Raw genomic sequence first — 20,440 nt, forward strand, 5'->3', positions numbered from 1 at the left:
CAGACCAGGAGTCACTGGTGGATGTAAAATGCACCCAATTTCTAAGCTGGCAACAGCCACAAATACTGGACCACTAAGGTACATCTTTTTAGAACCAAATACATTTTTTTTTTCTCTCAACAGAGAGTTACAAGGCATTTTGGGAACCAGAATGGAATCTTTAAAGTAGTAACAATTTTTCTTCTTTTTTTCTTCTCTTTGTAAATTGTACCTTCACCAAGAATTCTTCATGTTTATGAAACTGCCTATACATCTTTTCTATGGATTACACTGTTTATAGTGACCATTAAATTCTACACAGACCACTACATAAATGACCAGTTAAGCCTGGGTAAACATCCACCTTGTTTTTCCAACCTCACCATTACTTTTGCATTTACTCTTGTTTATCTGCTGTCTTGCAATGCCTTTTCTTGGCCTTACAACCACATTAACTTGCTCCTGCAGTCCTTTCTATGAGCAAATTGTTTAAAAGAAATACCTATGTTTTTATGTAATAAAATGTGAAAAAGCAAAACTCCGAAGGTGCAGTCCAGTGTAAATCATGATGGAACACTGATAATAAACGAACCTTATTCATGCCAGATAAAGAAACAAATCCTAATTTAACACATCAAATAATTTATCCTTAGCCAGAAAGACACTCAGACATTCAAACAGCCGTCTTTGTACATATGGAGAAGCTGCCAAGTCTCCATACTTGAATGATCTCATAGACTCTGTGGAAAAAAAAAAAAAAGAAAAACAAAACATTTTACCATACTAGCTGAATATACAGGGGCAGAAAAGGACCAAAATGAAAGCATTTTAGTGGTCTGGGTCCTAGTACAGATCTGCGGAGAAGTGTGGGGAAAAATTACGACCACAGAGTCACAGAGAAAAAATAGAGCTAAGCAAAACCTTCTCTAAGTTTTCTGGCCTGTAATGGTGCTGTCTATGAAGCAATGAGGAATAACCACCCATAAATATCTACTGTTGTTGTTCTCTCCCCAGCTCACATCAAGCTTAACTCATACTTCTTTCTGAAACAAGGAAAAGAGGGACTGTTTACAAAAGCATGGAGTGACAGGACAAGGGGAATGGCTTCACACTGACAGAGGGCAAGGACAGATAAGATATTGGGAAGAAATTCTTCCCTGTGAGGGTAGGGAGGCCCTGGCACAGGCTGCCCAGAGAAGCTGTGGATTCCCCATCCCTGGAAGTGTTGGATGGGGCTTGGAGCAATCTGGGATAGTGGAAGGTGTCTGCCCATAGCAGGGGGTTGGAGGAGATGAGGTCTAAGGTCCACTCCAACACAAACCGTTCTGGGATTCTGTGAAAAGGTCTGCAGCAAATGATGACCACTGTTGGAGAAGTTAATGTGTAATGGCAGTTTTCCTCTGAATCATCAGGAAAAGGTGATCAGTTTTCACCTACAATGCCTTTTCCTTTTGGTGTGAGGATTGCTGAGTTAGAAGGGTAAGGAGAACAGAGGACAACAAGGATACAAGCAAACAAGAGGACATTGATCTATGTGCTGCTGCCTAGGAGAAGTATCTGTGTGCAGCCCAGCTGGCTTGGGCTGAGGACTGAGCACAGATAGTTATTGAGCTCAGCTTGGTTCCCAGCTGTGTACACTGGACCTGATCCTCCACTTGGCTAAATTTCCAGCTCAATTAGGCTGTGGATGATGACAATTTTACCAGCTGGAGACTGGCTGCATTTGGGGTTTCCAGAACCACTGCGGTGCATTTTATTGGGCAGCTGCATGTGTAAAATCAGCTCTGAGAGATCACACGAGGTACACCTTACCCTGCTCAGGTGAGACACAGGCAAGCACAAATCTCAGGTGTAAACAGCAACTGATCAGTCTGGATTTCAGCTTTGTCAGTTGTTAGGTCAGCATGGGCTGAAATTCCAAACGTGCCACATACTCAAACTCCCAGTTGACAAGAGAGACTTAAGCAATCCATTATAGAACTAAAAATGTGGATTGTCTTGAAGCTTTACATCCTGTTTTCTACCTGTAACTCAGTATCTGCCTATACTGCTGTTCATAAATGAGGAGAGTGACCTCAGATGGGAGACCCAACCCTGTCTCAGCATCTCTCACCCCACCTCAGCCTCTCCAGGCTGCTGCCACCAGTGAGGCTTCCAGCATTCCACAACATTCGCTCCAAAGTGGGATGGCACTGTCAGGGCTGTGTTTGGTGTATCTGAGTGTGCAGGGCAGAAGCCCAGCTCTGTGTCTGTGTGGGATGGAGCAGCCCAGCCGGCCATCCCACCCCACCACACACCTGCAGGGACTCCACACTCAGCCCACAGCTCTGAAATCTCTCTCCCCAGCCCTCTCTGCATAAATCAAACAGCAGGGAGGCTCAGAAACATGACGAATATGTTGGCTAGAATATCTCCTGCTGTAAAGACACAGGAGGAAGGGGGATACTAAACTAACCTTGCCTTGGATGGAAAAACAGCTGGAATTTAATGTTCTTGGAAGCCAGCCCTGGCTGTTCAGACATGGATCTGCCAGGGAAGTCCCCAGTGGAGGCATCACTCATTCTCCAAAACTAAAACGTCAAGAGAAAGCCCTGGAAATCATTAAGCACTCTGTTCAGCATTTCTTGAACAATCTCAGGCAGGGGAAGGGGAAAAAAAAAATCTCTCAACCAGACAAATTCTCGGTGTTAATATAAAACAGAGGGGGGATCACCAGCAATCTGAAGTGGAATTTTGCTTAATTGTGTCAATCTGAAATGATTGCAACATTAAACCACCTCAAAAAAAAAGAAAAAAAGACAAGAAGGAAAAGAGCAGGAAGAAAGCTAGGAAAAGATAACAAAACAGAAGTGTGTTTGGCTTGGACTTTCAGAGTCTTCGCTATCACAGTGCAACTGCCCTGCCCCAGCTGCACCCCCCAAACGTGGCAAACTGTGCTCGGCCACCAGGAACTCCCAGTGGGACAGAAATGGTGCTCAAACAGAAGGCAAAGAAAAAACCTTCCCTGGAGAAGAGCTAGCAGATCCCAGAGAAGCTGTGCCTCACTGGCACCGGCCCCACTTGGAAGTATGTCACTGCTTTTTCCTAGGTTCAAATTAAAAAGAAAGGAGGTAATTTTGCCATCTGCCACAGAAGCACAGCTCTAGAAAAAGCGTGTGTGAGTTTTAATCCTACACCAATTCAGACACACACTCCAAGTGGCTTTTATGAAAATACATTTCTGGAGTTTGTTCTTTCCAGCCTTTCCAGGGTGAGGGAAGATTTTCTCACAGATGTCCTGCTTCTCCAAACACTTTGCTAGTGAGGTGCCTCCTAAATCACTGACACAGAGTCAGTGTGGAAATACACGCACAAAGCCACCACCACCTTCCATTAGAAACACAAATGATTAAGTCATGCCCACTGAAAGAACTAAAAACCCACTGGCCACTTTTGTAAGAAGAGAAGCAAACTTGGTAAGCAGCAGGTCGAACTGGATAGGGTTTTTTTGTTTAATGTTGTCCTAAGAAAATAAGGTTCTACATTTTATGAGTTGGGTAAACAGGTTGCTTTTTGTTGACTGATCCAGTACGTGCCAGAAACAATTTCTCTTTTTCTGTATGATCCAGAAAGCATTTGGCAATCTCTTGGATGAAAGCTGTATCAAGGGAAAAAAAAAATCATTATGTACTCAAGTATCAGGATCTCAGGAGGTGAGAGCGTTAAGACCAACTAAGTGCTAAACTTGATTTTTTTTTTTTTTCCATTTAGGATCACTAACATTTCTTACAATGTTGGAAAACACAGATATCAATGGTCCTGCTGAGGACTGCTGCAGGCTGATGAAGCTGTTAACTCTTGTGGCAACAGAAAAATAGACTTTATTGTGTTCCCTGGGTACCTGGACAGGTTCTGCCTAAAAAGCTGCTATGGAGCAGATGGAAGGGGCAGGTTTTGAAGCAGGTTGGAAGACAACGACCAGAAGGATGCCCAAAAGCAGCCCTGAAGGAAGCCCTCACTTCCTTGAGGGCTGGGGAAGGAAAGAGAGAAACACAAGTCTGAGGTACTAGTGAAGATTTCCCAAACTTGCTTATGCACATCCATTATTGGACACATTTCAGCAGAAAAGATAGGCATTGCTTTAAAAAAACCACAATAAAATGAGAAATAGCCTTTGTGCATTGGGATGAGACACCTCTTCCTAAACCAGGCTTCCAAGCAGAAACTAACCACATTTATTCCAATATCTAGCAGCATACATTGGATTTAAGTTGACAGAAATAAAGAAGTTTTATCTTCCCACAAGTTGACTGCTACAGCAATTTTCATCTAAAGCAGCAGCAAATTACCAGGACAAACATATTCACTGGGATTTCCTTTCAAAAATCACTCTAATACAAACATATTTTAGTGGCAGAAGGGAAAAAAAGCTCACTAGTCACACTAGCAAAATACTATTTCCATTTAAAATTAAGAGCGTAGCAGCTCCAGTTTAATGGAAATTAAAGTGTGTTGGCACTGTCAACTAACTGTAAACCACTTGAAAGCTTTGTTTAATTTTTATTTTAAAAAATAATACAGGAACAGGACATACTGTCAATACTTTTACAGATCCAATCCCACTTTCCATGTGTGCTAGTGGAACACTTACAGTTCTCGATTCACATGACTTCAATTTGAGTTACCACGAGAAATGTGTTACGACTTCAAATCTTCAGCCTGATCTTTTAGGGAAAATTAAAAGAGCATTTTTCTGTAGCTTGTAACTTATTATACAAAGTTAATAGTTTGGCCTAATTTATTGTTTTAATATAAACAAAATATCTGTTTTCCATTAATCTTTAATATAATCTTTAATAATCTGTTCTGATTAATCTTAATACCAACAAAGGAACCATAGTCCAGCTTTGGAGAAACTGTATGAGTTAAAGTTTGTTTTCAGCACAGCTGAGATCCCCATGGTTTAAATTAGGATAAACAAATGCTCAGAGGTATTCCAAACCTCAGATTCTTTGGTGTTCAGATATCATAATGTGAATTCTCATCTTGCAAACTCAGATTTTGATAGAAGTTGTGACCAAAGGAAATTCTGGGCTACTCCCAGTAAGTGGCAGGTTTCAAAGTTGCACCATTTCGCCCTGCAGAATTGGACTCAGTATTTTGTACTAATACATTATTTTAAAAAGAACCTTTAGAAGATTGGTTTTGCTTTGATATTTAACAGTCTGAGTCTGTTCATAAGAGACCAGAGCCCAGACAAGCCTTCTCACATTGCCAAGCTGCGCCTCATGGCACTGCAGACACTTAACTAAGAGTGGCATTTCTCTCATGACCTGATTAAGCTCCACAAAACCCCCCACACTTATGGGTTTGCTCTCCACTGTTCCTTTGAGGAGCTGTAACAGAAACTTGCCCTCCTTGCTGGTGTGAAACCTATCTTTTACCTACAGCCAGATTTGCTCATGTGACAGTATTCTCTCATTTTAGATGTTTCTTTTCCATTTCTTGCATTCCAGGATATGCGTAAAGAGCAGCTTTGAGTTTCACAATGTGGGAATAATACATTTTTTAATTACTAAAGTGAATTAGGAAGTAGATTTAAAACACTAACATAACCTTAAAATATGAATTGTTTGCCTAAATTGCTCTTTTAAAGAACCATGAGAAATTAAAATTCATCTAATTACCAACATTTGAAACAGCATTGACTTAATCCAATTTGCTATTTCCTTGCCAGCAGCATATTTTTACTTTAAGCTTACTGCCTATTACATTTTCAATGCATATCCTTGACATTGAAGGAACAAATGCTGGGTTGATATTATCAGAGCATTCAAAGTCATTATCTAACTAGAAGTGACAGGCAGAACAATATATTAAAGAACTCTTGCTTAACTAAAGGACTGGATGAGCTCAAGGTGAACCAGTCTGATGCATCCCAAAAGCCTCCTTTGGAAGTTCTTGCTACATGCATAGCAGGAGGGAAAACAAACCCCTGTATTTCCTCATTTACATTCAGCACTGAAAAAGCAGCACTTCAAGGATCAAATGGCAACACAAAGCACTGAGTTCGAGAAAATAATAAATGTATAAGCCTTGCAGGATTTGTGACCTCCTTTTACTCTTGAAAAGGATCAGAATATGGGGGTGAATTGAGAGTTTTGCATACTTTCACTTTTAACCTAAAATAGTTAGGTTTGGACCTAATAAATAGTTTTTCCTTACTGTTTTATTTGAATAAAGTATTTTACTCATATTTTCCCTGGCCACTTTTATGCAGACAGAATGGCAAGAGGAACACAAAGAGACTGGCAGGAGACTGAGCAGGAGCAGTGGGCTCAGTCATCCAAATGCAATATTAACCTTGGGAGCATTACTGATGAGCTACTGGAACCCCTTCAGCTCAGTGAGCTTTGTCTAAAGAATTGTTTTTATTTTTGATAATATAAGCTTCTTTGAGTGCAAGAGATGGTTCTGTCTGCACAGAGCCTCACAAAATCCCTGAGGTTCCACATCCACAGACAACCACCTACAGCCCTGGCACTACCAGGATTGAAATGATTTACCTTGCCCTGAATTTTTCTTGGGCTGACTGTCTGAGACACACAGGAAGGTCACTGATGGGCTCTACCTCCACACATCATCTGTGTCAAAAAGTGATTTAAATCAGATTTAAAGCTGATGGGTTTTGGCTAGAAACACCAGAGCAGACCTGCTCTGCCAAGTTCTTTGATTATTTTATGCATTTATGACCCATTGGAAAGTGCTCTGGATATCATTCTCACTATTAGTGCTGCACAATGAACACAGCATTTACTAGTTCTCTGCTGTGCCTCAATTTCTCCATTGTAGCACAAGGACAGGATGATACCAGCTCCCTCTCTGGAAGGCACTCAGACTGATGGATGAACCCCATGGGAAGAGCAAACATATGAACTGCTTGCTGATATTCTGAACTGGGCAGTAAAGCATCACTACATTCTTGAGGAACAGCTTCCCCTGGAATCCTATAACCAACAAGGTACTGAGTTTTTCAGCTTTGATTTGGACAAATGGGACTGGAAGAAGAGCAGCACAACAGAGAGGATTTAAGCAAGATGCTGTTCAGTAAATATTGATTAGATATCAGAGTAGCAAGCATGGTGTATCTATGTACAATGGCTAGGAGATAGATAACCAAAATGGCCATCTATCCTGAAATAGTTTCCTCATTCCATTTAAGGTCTCTGAAGGAACCTCACAAATGTCCTTCAGAACCTGAAGGGAGCCCATGAGACAGATGGAGAGAGACTATTCACAAGGGTGTGGAGTGACAGGACAAGGGAGAATGGCTTCAGACTGTAAGGGGGCAGGGCTAGATGGGATACTGGGAGGAAATCCTTCCCTGGGAGGGTGGGGAGGCCCTGGCACAAGGTGCCCAGAGAAGTTGTGGCTGCTTCTGGATCCCTGGAAGTTTCCAAGGCCAAGTTGGACAGGGCTTGGAGCACCCTGAGATAGTGGAATGTGTCCTGCCCATGGCAAGGGGTGGAATGAGATGACCTTTAAGGTACCTTCCAATCCAAACCTTTCTGGGATTCTATGAAATTAAATGCAAAGTTGTGTGCAAGAACCCTATGTGTCACTGACATTGCATGAACTATTTTAACTGCCAAAAGTAATAACATGCAGATGTCTCTGACAAGCTGTGAACCAAGACTTAACACAAAGTCTGGGGTACATTTCACATTGGCTCTGTGCTGGTGTCTTCACACCACATTCGTTCTGCTCTTTATCATCTTACAGCTTCTTTTCAAAGAAACCAAAAGATTAGCAGAAACATTTTCACTATTAAGCCATTATCCTATTGAATGAAACTGAGAAGATGAAACTGTAAAGCTTTCAATACACAGAAGTCATTAGGAGTCAGAACTTACTTACCTGGCTAAAAGTTCCCCCACTATAGGCTTACTCTTTCTTCTGAAGCCTCTGATACATGTGTCAGAGTCAGGGAATTAGAACAAAAGCAGCACTGGTGTAACAGCATAGAATTTAATACTGGTGGGGACCTGATTATTGAGGTGAAAGTGACTCAGGTTTGGTAACTCATATACACAGTATTTTAGGTATGTAATTCTAATCAGAAGTTCATAAAATGCTTGCCAACACCAAATACCTCCAAATCAAGAAATTATAATAGATCATAATTAGCCCATTTTAACTGTCTTGCTTTGAGTAAGTCTCAGATTCATGTTTATACTCATTAAAGAGAATCCTGCTGTTCCAGCACCAAGAACTCAGGATTTGCATTTGCTTTTCTCAGTTCTACCATGACGCGTTACTGAGCTACTCACACCACCCATCAGTTTGTCTCTGAGCCACTGCTTTGGGACTGCTCCTGTATGAGGGAATGGCTCCCTCCTCTCATGAGCTGTTTCAGTATTCCAGTCACTCTGGAACATGACAGCAGATCTGCAGAGTCAGGCAGTGAGAAACACAGGCCACAGTTTACCCTTGGCTGTGTCATCCCATCTCCAACAAGCAATGCTTTGGTTAAAGGTTTAGCTGCTGTTTTATTTGACCTTAGAACAATTCAGCTTCTTATCCCTTTTCCACAATGAAGTGACACATTTTCCTACCTGAAAAGAAAATGAAAGATAGATTAGCACTTTGCTGCTGCCTGTGCTCTTGTATGAGGTTTCTCTTTAGCTTAATAAATGGCTTGGACTCACTTTGTCTTTTGATACACATAAACCCCACACTTTCTTAACCTGAAAAAGAAAAAAAAAAGCTTTTATTTGGCTCTTTGCAGATCTCCTTTGAGCACGCCCTTTCCAATGTTTTAGAATTAAAACAATATCATCTTATACATTAGAATTATTAATCATGCTCTATCACACTATCACACTATACACATCATAGAAAAACCACTTCTCTTACAGAGCAAGACAAAGACATTCAGTAAAGCCAGGTTTTGCAGCCAGGTCTCTTGTACCAGGTCAGGGAGACAAGCAGAAGGTTTTATTTAGGATGTGCATTTTGTCCTTAAGCACCAAATTGAACTAAAAATGAGAAACTGAATGAGGCAAAGATAAGTATTACCCATGTAAGGATGTATGTTTCAGTATTAATGCTCAATTAAAGTCAAAACCGAATAAAACTAAGAAAAATATTACAAGTTAGAAGCATGGATTCAATCTTCTGTATTCAATTTATTTGTTGATATAAAAACCATAACCCTGCTCTGTTCTGTCAAAGCATGTCAAAGCCAAAACAGTATCATCTGTTCACATCTGGCTGTCTTCTGCTCACATTTTTGTTACCTAACATTCTCACTTACAAAACCTATTATTAAAAAAAGGGAAAAAGGTCATCTTCTTTCAGCTGGGTTATTTCATACATCTGTGGTCTGGTTTCTCTGTTTTTCCCACAGATGTGAATCCCTCCCCCAGCACTGTGGCTTCTTCCCATGCAAAAGGAAAAAAAGGTAAACTGAAGATGAAGTTATGAAACCAAGGCAATTTCAATTCTTCCAAATCTTACAGTTTGCCATGAAATAAGGTTTCAAAAGGGAGAGGGGAGGAGAGAGGAGAGGAGCCCAAGGCTCACATTCTCTCAAGCATTTCACAGCCTGACCCCGCAGCATTTCCCCCAGGGCTGTATGATCAGTAAGGCTTCACAGCATTACAAAGGCACAGAGAGCAGGGAAGCAACACAACAAAGAGCTAAGTAAATACAAGGCTTTGCATGCTATTCATTCGTTCTTCATTTTCAATTTATCTTCCATGTAGTTGCTCCTTAAGAGCCAATCTGCCTGATGACTGCTTTCAGTAAGTTTAAATTTATCACAGCTTTAAGTATAGAAACAACAGAAAAAAAATCTGATAAACTACCAAGGAGAGAAAAACCACATCATTTAACAGAACAATCTCTGAGACCAGACATATATCTCTTCAATGAACTGTACTTCCCTGCTAGTCTTTAGATTTGTTTTGCACCAGTGGACAACGGTATCTTTACATGCTTCATTTCAAAGGTTCAGTGAAAAATGCCACTGAAATCCCAGCTGATCTCAGCACCATTCCAAAAGACAGTCAAATTCCACATTGCAAAACCTAGCTGGAGTTTGGATGCAGTTTTCTGAATGAGAAATTAAAACTTCAGACACAGGCCATCTTTTAAATCATTTATTTCAGTAGGAAAGATTTTTGAAACCTGTTCTTAAATTCAATTAAACTAGCTTATGCAAACACACAATTTTCACACACACACACAGAACAAAGTATTAAAAAAGGTGAAGGAAGAGGCTCGAGGACAGCCAAACTGCACATCACTCAGAGAGATCACAGTGCAATCCCTCCATCCCTGGAATGCCTCATGCCAGCAGGGAACATTAAAAATGGCTTGTGTTTACTGCATGACACCTTGATCCCCCTTCCAGCGGTGCTTGGTCCTTACAGGATTATTATAAAACATATTTATGTTTCCTGGTGCCTTCCCCACTCCAGTACAGTAGTTTTTGAATGGACACACTCCTGCACACAAGGAGCCAGAAGTGCCAGTAAACGAGGCACCCCAGAACACTTTGTTTCAACACTGAATTGATTTATACTGCTTGTCTGCTTTGCAGTTTCAGCTGTGAACAGCTTTGGAATGGTAAGAAATTACTTCAGCAAATACACATGAAGGCCAGAACCCACCCAAATAAAGAGAAATAATAATAATCAAACACACAAAGGAAACTGAGTATTTATAGTGGTTTTAGTCACTCAAGAGCAAGACCAGGCTACCAGCCAGAGTTGTGCCATGATCTGCAGGAACTTGAATTTCATTACATTTCATACACCTTCTTTTCCTTAGCAACTTAGTAACTTGGAGAAAACTTGTCAGCTCAGCTCTGCAACTGCCAGAGCTACACCAAGTAATTTGTATTTTCACCTTTCAGCTCTCTGAGTAGTCTTAGAAAGAGTAAGATGAATTTTCAAATTAGCCTTCCAACATCTGAATTTATAAAAAGACTATAGTAAAACTGCTGTGTTTTTACAAGGATGTATTCCAGGAAAACAAATATTTACTTGCTTAAGAACAACACATTCTTTCTTTCATTTCCCCTTCCAAAGCTTCTGAAGCCTTTTCTGCTAAAACAGTCTCTAGTAGTTGTTTCAGTGAAGGACAGTGCTCCCTACACAGTGTTGGCACTAGAAACACAACATACAAAACTGAGCTTTTGGGATATTAAGATTTAGCCAAGCCTCCTCTTTCCCCAAGCAGTTTTTCCCTGTGGTGTTTATTTATGACAAAAAGCTTGCAAGATAAATTGTCTCCTAAGAATGCTCCTCAGTGTTTACATTAAAGTGGGACAGACAAAAGCAAGCTCCTTTCTAATAATGTGATCTCCTGAGCTCATGTGGTCTAGACCATGACTTAGACTATGCTCTTCATTCCCCCCCCCACTAAATCTACTCAAGAGACATACCAAAATAAAAATAAGTTAATTTTTAAGAAGTCTAAGCTACTTCTGATAAAAGCTGAACAAAAGCCCGAGCTACCAAAAACCTCTGCTTTTTTTCCTAAAAAGAGGCTATTCAAATACAGAAATAATACTAAAGCAACTCAAGCCACAGCTATTTTACACTGACCAAAACAAATGACTGCTGCAGAAATGCAGTGGCTGTCAGGAATGTCACCCCTTGGAACAAGGAGGACACAGCCTGCAAATCTGCCATGGTGGGATTCACCACTGAAATAAAGGAATTGGTCTTCAAGTTAATAATAAGGCACTGACAGAAGTCCTGCTCAAATCCAAGCGCTCACCCTCTTCACACACTACAAATCAGAATGATGGTTTTTAAAAGAAGGGATAACCCCTAGCACAGAATTCCATGTCCACTCGTACAGATCCTTTTGATGGCAACTTTCCCAAGCCAAACCACCTTTGAACAAGCTGCTTTTAGAGAAAAAATAAAGAAAAGGGCTAATATTAAAGAATAATAACAGAACTTTCACAGCTGTCTCCTTGTAGGAAGAACAGACAATTCACTGATGTGATTTAGTACCAGTCTTGGGGTCTTGATGCTGCAGCAGGCAGCACTAAGAGCTGGCCATGAATAAGGTTGGAACCTAGTGTTGGTGAGTTAGAATACCAAACAATTAAAAAGGACAAGTAATGAAGAAAAAGGCCACTGACAGAGCCAGAAGAACAAGCATCCCATGTTTTTTACCTTCATTTGGACAAGATTTGTTACAGTTAACCAAAACTGTAAGATCAACTTGCCTTTTGTCAAAAGAGACCCCTGCTTCTCATGTGCCCCAGCAGCACAAAAACCTGCAACTGCTGCTGCTGGGAGAGAGAGCATTTGTCACCATGTGTTGTGTCTGATACCAGTAGAGGAGGACTAGTGTTGAAAATACAGAAATGCAAACACAGGAGGCTGTTGTTGCAAGAAGCATTAAATTTGATGAATTTATTTCTAGTGAGGAGTAGATAACTAATAAAACCCTGCTGTGTTTTTTTTATGCTTCTTTTTGTTTCCAGTATGTTTTCCAATGTGCACACTTCTCTAAACATGATTTTAAAGGAGGGTGCTAAAGCTCATTCATTAAGTATTTATGTGACTTCATTTAGCATTTGTAGTTTTAACGCCTCCAACGTGCACCTAAATACTTAATGAATCATAATAGCTTGACTAATGCTCCTCTGGCATGAAACAGACATTTAAAAATGAAAAAGCTATGTTTATTCAAACTACCAGAATGTTTGAAAAATAAAAGTTATAAAAATTATTTGCTTTCTAAGGATACTGGAATAGAAGTCAGGTTTGAAAAATTCTAGCCAAAAATAGCAGAGATTAATTAAAGTTAACACTAAGCAGTGCAGTGTTATATATTTTTAATGCAATGCACCAATTTCATAAACCAGACATTCCCTGTTGGTTAACCTTTCCCAAAGCTTGCAGTTTAGCTACGAAGCTGGTTATCAGTCAGCAGATAATTAATATTAATATTTGAAGTCTTGCTAGAAGAGCTACTCTAAAAAGGTTTTGCTCAAATGCAGTCAAAACAAGGAATTGCAAGGGGCATCTTTAGCTTCATCAAAACATTAAGGGATAAAGTGACAAATACTAGCTGAAGTGGTTCAGCAGTTATTAACAACATGAACAATTAGAGCAAGACATTAAAAATGAAAATCAAAGAGAAACTGCCAACTGTCTGAAGCAGTCTAGATGACAGGATGACAGTCTTACCTGAATACCATGAGCTCGCCGCTCTCCTTGCTTTCTCAGCAATAATTCTACTTATTTAACTTTTTAAACTCCTTTTTTTTTAAAAAAAAAAAGAGCATTAGTACATTCTTTACAGTGTGTCATTTAACTTGTCTGAGTCTTTCCATAGCTTAGCTGAGGCAGCTTTCCCTAAGGGAACAAACCTAGCACCTCTTTCTGAGCACCATTTATCTCAAGCTCTAGAAATGTCAGTGTTTGTGTAGAACTATGTGGCCATAAACAAAGGGAAAGTATTGAACTACTCACTGTGACAAGGGCCAAAAATACTTCCTGTGTTGTCATTACTCACTCCAGTTATTCTGGCTACACATTCCAAGAAACTCCTCCCACAATATTCAATCTCTCCCACAAAAACCCAGCAGATCTGAGGGCAGAAAACAAGGAAGAGTAGGAGGCCCAAGGACAATGAAAGCTGTTAACAGCAATTCATTAAAGGACTATTTGTGAATTGTTTTCCCCACCATCCTCCTACCATAAAAACCTAACTCAAAACAGCTGGAAAAATGCAAAAATCCAGTAATAAATGACATGTCCTGACCTGGCTCTATCCTTAGCAAAGCTGAGGGCTCTCAGGCTGTGGCTCCCAGTTGCATGTTTCCTTTCACTAACGAAAGAACAGATACAGTTATGCTGCAATAAACCTAGAATAGCTTATTTAAAAATTCAAAATCCACAGGCTATTATCCACAATGCTTAAAAAAAGGACACAAATTGTTAAAAAAACCCAAACAAACACTTAGTCACTGAGAAGAAACACACATTAGGTGAGTTTTAAAACAGGAAAAAAACCAAACTCAAGTTGTGCAAAGTTTACTAAAGTAACACTGCTGGCTGTCAGGATGCTGTCTTCACTATACACCCAAAGTGGGTAAACTTGGGAGATGTGTGAATTGCAGAGGGATTCAGCACAAGCAACCCTTTCCCAAAATTCATGACTCTAGAACAGACTATTCATTCCACATATAAAAACCAGCAACGAAAGAAGTGCAAGGGGAGCCAAATTCTCTTAGTCCTTGTGGTGTAATTCCAACAGAAGCATCCTTCTACTGTTTTTCTTTCTACCAAGAGCCAATTCAGAACAATTCTTGGAAACATAAACCACCCTATTACCCTTCACATCACCAGGTGGTTGGGGTTTTTGTGTTTTGTTTACTGTGAGACTGGATTATCCTTCTTTTTGCTTGCCAGAAATCAAAAACGAATCATTTCCATTACACGATTAATTTGACTCTGGAAAAAAAAAAAACCCTCAAATGTGAATTTACAGGCTTCTACTCAGATGCAATAAACAAACTATACATTTTCAAAATAACAACTACTAGTAGAAACCTTTATTAGATAGTCAGAGAACTCTGAAACAGACTGGTAGGTAGCTTGTTTCTGTTTAAAAAGGAGAATTCATGGTGGAATCTGCAAGCATATTTACGGTCACTAAAACCACAATGTCAATGGAACAGTTACTACTTTTTCACAGACTTCAGAGTTCCAATATCAGAGTCATATTTTGAACAATGTTTCCTTGCTTTACAAAGATCATATTTTTGAAGATTAAAGAAAGACTAATCATCCAGGAAAGTAGGTGATGTCAAGGAAACCCCAATAAAGCAAGAATCAAAGTCTTAAGCATCAAACACACACATAAAGCACAGCTCCCTTTTTATAACCATTATGTTTTTCTCTGTGAGTAATTTCAGTGACCAAGAATGATTCCTGTCAAGGATGGAATTTTGATAGTCCCACACCTTTTCTCTCCTTAGGTTATCCTACCTTCTAATAAATTAGTTAATTGCCTGAAGATCAAAAGAGCTTCTGTATGCAAGGTCTGCTTTAGGCCATGTTATCAACACCACACAACGTCAACTACTTTGACCGAGACAGATACTAAAATCAATTATTGCCAAATGAGAACATGAAAGCTTGAAATTGTGCCTCTATCTTTTTAAAATGTCCATCTGAAGTGATATTATGAAACACCACACACTAACAGTGGTCCCTAACTGATAATTAGCAGATAACCAAAGTCAAACATCTCAGTGAGCTGTACCCAGGTGTTGGTGTTTGTGTAGAAGAGTCACAGGCACAGAAACACATGGGATGAAAACACTCAGTTCTGACCCAACAGTGCTTTCAGTCTTGTCTCGTACACACACCCCCCCGACTACCCAAAATATGTGTTTTTAACCAGGAATTAGGGGTAAACGTACCAAACTGATTTTTGGCCCAGCCTCTGTGCCACTGTTGGAGTCTGGCTCCCATACAGGACCAAGGTTTGCAAGCTCAGTGCTGCTCTGAACTTGCAGTTGTGTTACATTTCTTACAGCTCTGAGAGAAATAACACTGCTCCAGGCTGTGTGCCTGGGACAAGCTCTCCTCCAGGACTCCTGGGATGGCCTAAACAACATCTCCAGAACACATAGTACCTTTTACCTGGCTCATACATAGCTTTTGATGCAACTCTTAAATACCAGTTTACCTGTTTTCTTAAGAATGCCTAAAAAGGAGAGTTATTTTCAAAATTAGTATAAAGTTAAAAGAAACTCAAAACTAGCTACAATCTATTTAACTCAAGCACAGCACCGCCAGAAGTTTCACACACACTATTTGGTGTTTCATGTTGTTTTTCCTTTCACTCCTTAAGGCAGTGGTTTCCACAGGTCAGTTGTCAGAACGTAATGAAGCATGGTCCATGGCAATTCATGTTGCAACTCCATTTTTAATTTGGGGGACTCCACTCCCCAACCTTTAGTGGTTTTGTTCAGGGCTCCAGAGTTCAGAGATCGAGTTGACAGGTTCTGTTCTGGCACAGAATACAGCTGGCACGTTTTTCATTAGGACCTTGTTCTCAGTTATGAGATGGTTCAAATTGTCCTTTTTTATTGTTTTGAATTTGCCTGTTATTCAAAGGTCATCAAGTTGGCAGGAACCTGAAAACAAAAATATAAATGATAGAAGAATTTACTTCAGGTAGTAGCTACTTGCATTCAACTATTTCACAGACTAGACATCTTGTTGAAGTGCACACCATTCTGTCTTTAAAAAAAGGGAGAAGGAATGCAACTATCATGCAGTAGTAAAGATATACTTAGAGCTGCAGAAACCCCAGGTATAATAAAAATATTAAACTGCTGTGAGGTTTGTAATTTTCTTATATGGCCATAGAACTTTCTAATTTTGATGACATTTAAGATTTGTCATCAAAACAATCTTAACATGATAAATCTCAGCTCTGCTAGATAAGGAGAACCCATTCACCTGAGCCCCAGGTAGAAAATTGTCGGCAGATCAGTGATTGATTGGGCCCCTTAGACTGTTTAAGACGAATTTTTAAGAAATGAGGCATAAACACTTGTTTGGGCTTTTCCCATAGCAAACCTGAATGCCTGTTGCAGCTATCACTCCCTTTCATGAAGATTAAATCTAATGTTTGCAATATATTAGTTTATATCCCCATTTTCTCTCCATCAGGAATCTGACACCAACACCTCTCATGTAGTCAGGTTATTAAAGAGCCACCACATTCCTGACAACTGTCATTAAATAGTTTGGTCAGATATGGATCAAGCATTTCTTGCTTTGCACTTACCATTTAGTAAGAATGCTCAACTGGGCTAAAGCTGCACCATTAAAATCACAAATACTATCTATTAAAATAGCTCTTACTATTAAACAGGCTAGGTGTTTATATTCCATTGAGAACACACTTAAACATCCCTTTTTTCTAAGGCAGTTACACTGTTAACAGTAATAAACAGTATTGCCAACTCTAACTGAACCAGAGCTGTCTTTAGAGGATAGTTTTTCACCACTTACTTGCAAACTCTTTACCACTGTTTGCTACCATCCCCACTTTCTTCAGCCAGGAATACAATTTCTCTGCTTTGCACTGTCTCAAATACCTCCACAGGAGCTTCTGGAACCCCCCTTACTTCTTAAGAGCTCTCTCAGAGGCAGAATTGAACAAGAAAGCACAGAAGGATCTGGAAAAACCTTTTTGCTTCCCCTTGAAATTCAGTAGGATTTCTGCTCTGGGAGCTCCATAAACAAACGTGTAAAGAGAAGGCAGAGTTCAGGAAGACAAAGTAACTTAAAAAGGATTTTGCTGATGAAAAAGGTCAATAAGAATTTATATAAGAACTGCATTTAACAGGGTTTGGAGCAGTCTTATCTTTCTTTTCAATTAAACGAAAAAGCTACTTTTGCTTTCAAAGACTGGAAAATGTACCGAGGCCTACACGACTTTCTATACATTTTAGGAATACAAAATACATACATAGCATGCAATATGTATGTCCATGACCTGAAAAAAGACACTTCAGAAGGGTTATCTGGAATTGATATTGAATGCTGCACTTTACAGCTTTTTATATAATTGTGCAATAGCTTTTTCAAATGGGCAAGACAAAAATACTGCACGCCGACAGATATTTTAGAGCACTCCTTGCATTTCCCAAATTGCTTTAAATTAGTCTCAAGGTAGCCCCAAATTTTTCTTCATTACTCCAGAAGCTCTGAGGACTTGTTTGCAAAGGGCCAAACAGCAAAGCCAAGGTAAATCAATCAGCAGGTGAAAGGGGTGGAGAGGCTGCTCAGGAACACACAAAGCTCTCAGTGACAGCTTGGTCAGCTCGAAGATCCATCACTTCTGAGCCCTTAAAAGCTCACTCATTTTCACTGTCTTGTTCTCACCTGTTGTCTGTTGCTTTGGCAGGCAGCACTCAGGTGTTTAAACCAGAGCATTGCATTCATTCTGTTTCCAGCTTGAAATTTATATGAATTTCCTAAGAAAGAGAAAAAAAACTGATGAAGAAACATAAACAGTGCTCCTTTTAAAACATTTAAATCCTACCATGTTCAAGTACCTCTAAATTGAAATATTATGAGGAGATTTACTAACAGATGGTCCATACAACTTTACAATTTGTCTAGAATAAGTACAATTGCTTGACCTATTGAAGAAAAGTTTCAGCTTGCCTCTCTTCCTTTCCAACATTCGAGATTGCAACTAATGCCTGTGTCAACTAGGAAAGAACAAAACATCCCTCAAAACAGAAGTGGTTTTGTTCACTGCCATTACTGCAATTTGTTTATAATATCATGTTTTTTTAAAACAAAGTGCAAAATATCACTGAAATGCACCCTGGAAAGCTACATTTGAAAATATTTGAAAATCACTCCTAAATGTATTGATACATTTCAGAACAGTATTTTCAGTGGCTGGAGTTACACAGTGCTTGTTTGGGTTCAGGAAGGTCAAGTGTTACAAAAATATTTCAGATTGCTGTTGCAGAGTTTAAGCTGACAAGCACTCAGAAGTTATACTTCATATCAGCAGGGCTAGGAGAGGTGTTTGGAAATAAAATATACTAAGACTTGAAGCAGACAAAGCAATAAATAATTTTAAGCTCCTTTATCAGAACTTCTAATAATGTTCTTTCTGCACAATTTGAAGTGCTATGGAAAAACATTTTCTTCAGAGTTTTTGCTGAAAGCAGGCACTGTGTTGGAGTAACGGACATCCACAGGCTTCTTCACATAACAGTCAAGATCTCTGAGGGGTTTTTCCTGGTAATAGCACCGCATTTGAATAGATGGTTTGGTTTTGGTTTTCACTTGCAGAGAAGGGACTGCTCAAGCAGCTAGTCTCAGCTGAATCTTTTTTTTTTTTATTGTTACATTTTCACACATGTGAAAATGCCTCCAAATGTTCTAAATATATTTTAAAAGAACACAGATGAATACTTATAATTAAAGTCACATCTGGGGCTGTTAAGAGTTTGGAGAGTCTTCCTTACAACTCAAGGAAGACTCTAAGGGTTCTCCATGGGTTGTTGCTCCCACAGCATTCTAAAGGCTAAGATGACATGTTGGAGAGCAGCTGAAACTGGAAGGATGCCACCTTTCATCTGCTGGTTTAGTTGCTGACAAATGACCTCAGCAAAGAAAATGTTTGTTCCGCGCATTGCTTACCCTTCTCAGAATCAGTCAATAAGAAGAGATCTGGATGCTCAGGGTCATCTGCCATCATCACCATCCAGCCCACCACTGAGATGCTCTTACTTGGCGTGGATTTGAACTGGAAATACAAACAGGGATGAAAATGGAATTAAAATAAGAGGCCAGATCTGCACAGAACAAGCACCCAGCAGTTCCTCTCAGTTAAAGACCAGGTAACTTCAAATGAAGCAGAGCACTTCCCAAAATTAAGAAAATTAACAAAGGCTGTATGAAATTAGTGCAAACAGAACTTAAGACAATCAATGATATTCAAAACAAATTAAAAGGAATATCACAATCTGCAAAAGCTTGTTAGACATCTAATCTGCACTGCATGATTACAGCAGCATTACCACGTTAGTTCACATTTGAATGTACAGAATAGTTCAAAAGTGTATTAATAAATGCAAAACTATTTCCTCCACTGTTCACAAACAGAAGAATTGAACTTGCTTGTCCTATAACTATTCACACTTAGCATGCAGTAATTATTATAGTACTCTGTAATTACAAATAACATGAGTCCTGGGGACAAGATAACACAAATGTGTAATTAAATATGATGACCTGATGAAATAAATGGATGAAATGAGCACGTAAATTCAATAAACAAGCACCCAGAAATGGGAAACCATGCTCATTTATCAACAAGATGTTCAAAATAATGCTGTTTTCCTATTCCAGGTGTTAGTCACTTGTTTTTGCTACACCAGTCCCTTTCCTGACAGCTCCTTGACCCCACTGTTTTTCATTCACCTGATCACAGTATTATTTTCTTCTCATGCTTCTCTCAGTCCCAGGCTCTACTCACCCATTTAATCCAACTCATCTCCAAACCATAAGCTTCCCTTCTCCCTGACCTTCTTTTTACCTATTAGCAGACCCACCCAATTCACTTCTCCCTGCTTCTCAGGCAGTCCCATCCATGCCCTAGCTCCTAATTCATTCAGTTTCTCTTATGTGTTTGGCTGCCTGGTCTCCTCTTCCCATGTTCTTGGGTCTAACACAGACTCTTCCATCAATCCCTGCACTCTCACCCTCTGCAGTGCTTTACCTCACTTCTCTGCCCAGAAAGTCTAATCCTGGTGTATGCTCATCCTCATCAGATGCATCTTCCTTCTATCCTGTGAATCTCCATTCCAACCTCTTTATTAGCACAGCAATTTTGATCTCTCTTTAATTGCATTATTAGAAACAATAAAACATCCTTGAGATTGTTGTGGCTTGAC

General features: G+C 39.6%; 1 protein-coding gene across 2 annotated transcripts in view; it reads right to left on the reverse strand.

Moving 5' to 3' along the window:
- Nucleotides 1-10,106: 10,106 nt before the first annotated feature.
- RALGPS2 (Ral GEF with PH domain and SH3 binding motif 2) overlaps nucleotides 10,107-20,440 on the reverse strand; it is a 114,395-nt gene continuing 104,061 nt past the window's right edge. For both annotated transcript variants that reach the window (XM_053949986.1, XM_053949985.1), the window contains 3 exons: nucleotides 19,185-19,290; nucleotides 17,904-17,995; nucleotides 10,107-16,141 (listed from right to left, as the gene is read on the reverse strand). In XM_053949986.1, coding sequence (XP_053805961.1) covers nucleotides 16,112-16,141; nucleotides 17,904-17,995; nucleotides 19,185-19,290 — 228 coding nt within the window. In that variant the 3' untranslated portion in view covers nucleotides 10,107-16,111. The remainder of the gene's footprint in view (nucleotides 16,142-17,903; nucleotides 17,996-19,184; nucleotides 19,291-20,440) is intronic.

Source organism: Vidua chalybeata, chromosome 9 (assembly GCF_026979565.1).
Source record: "Vidua chalybeata isolate OUT-0048 chromosome 9, bVidCha1 merged haplotype, whole genome shotgun sequence".
Classification (NCBI taxonomy): domain Eukaryota; kingdom Metazoa; phylum Chordata; class Aves; order Passeriformes; family Viduidae; genus Vidua; species Vidua chalybeata.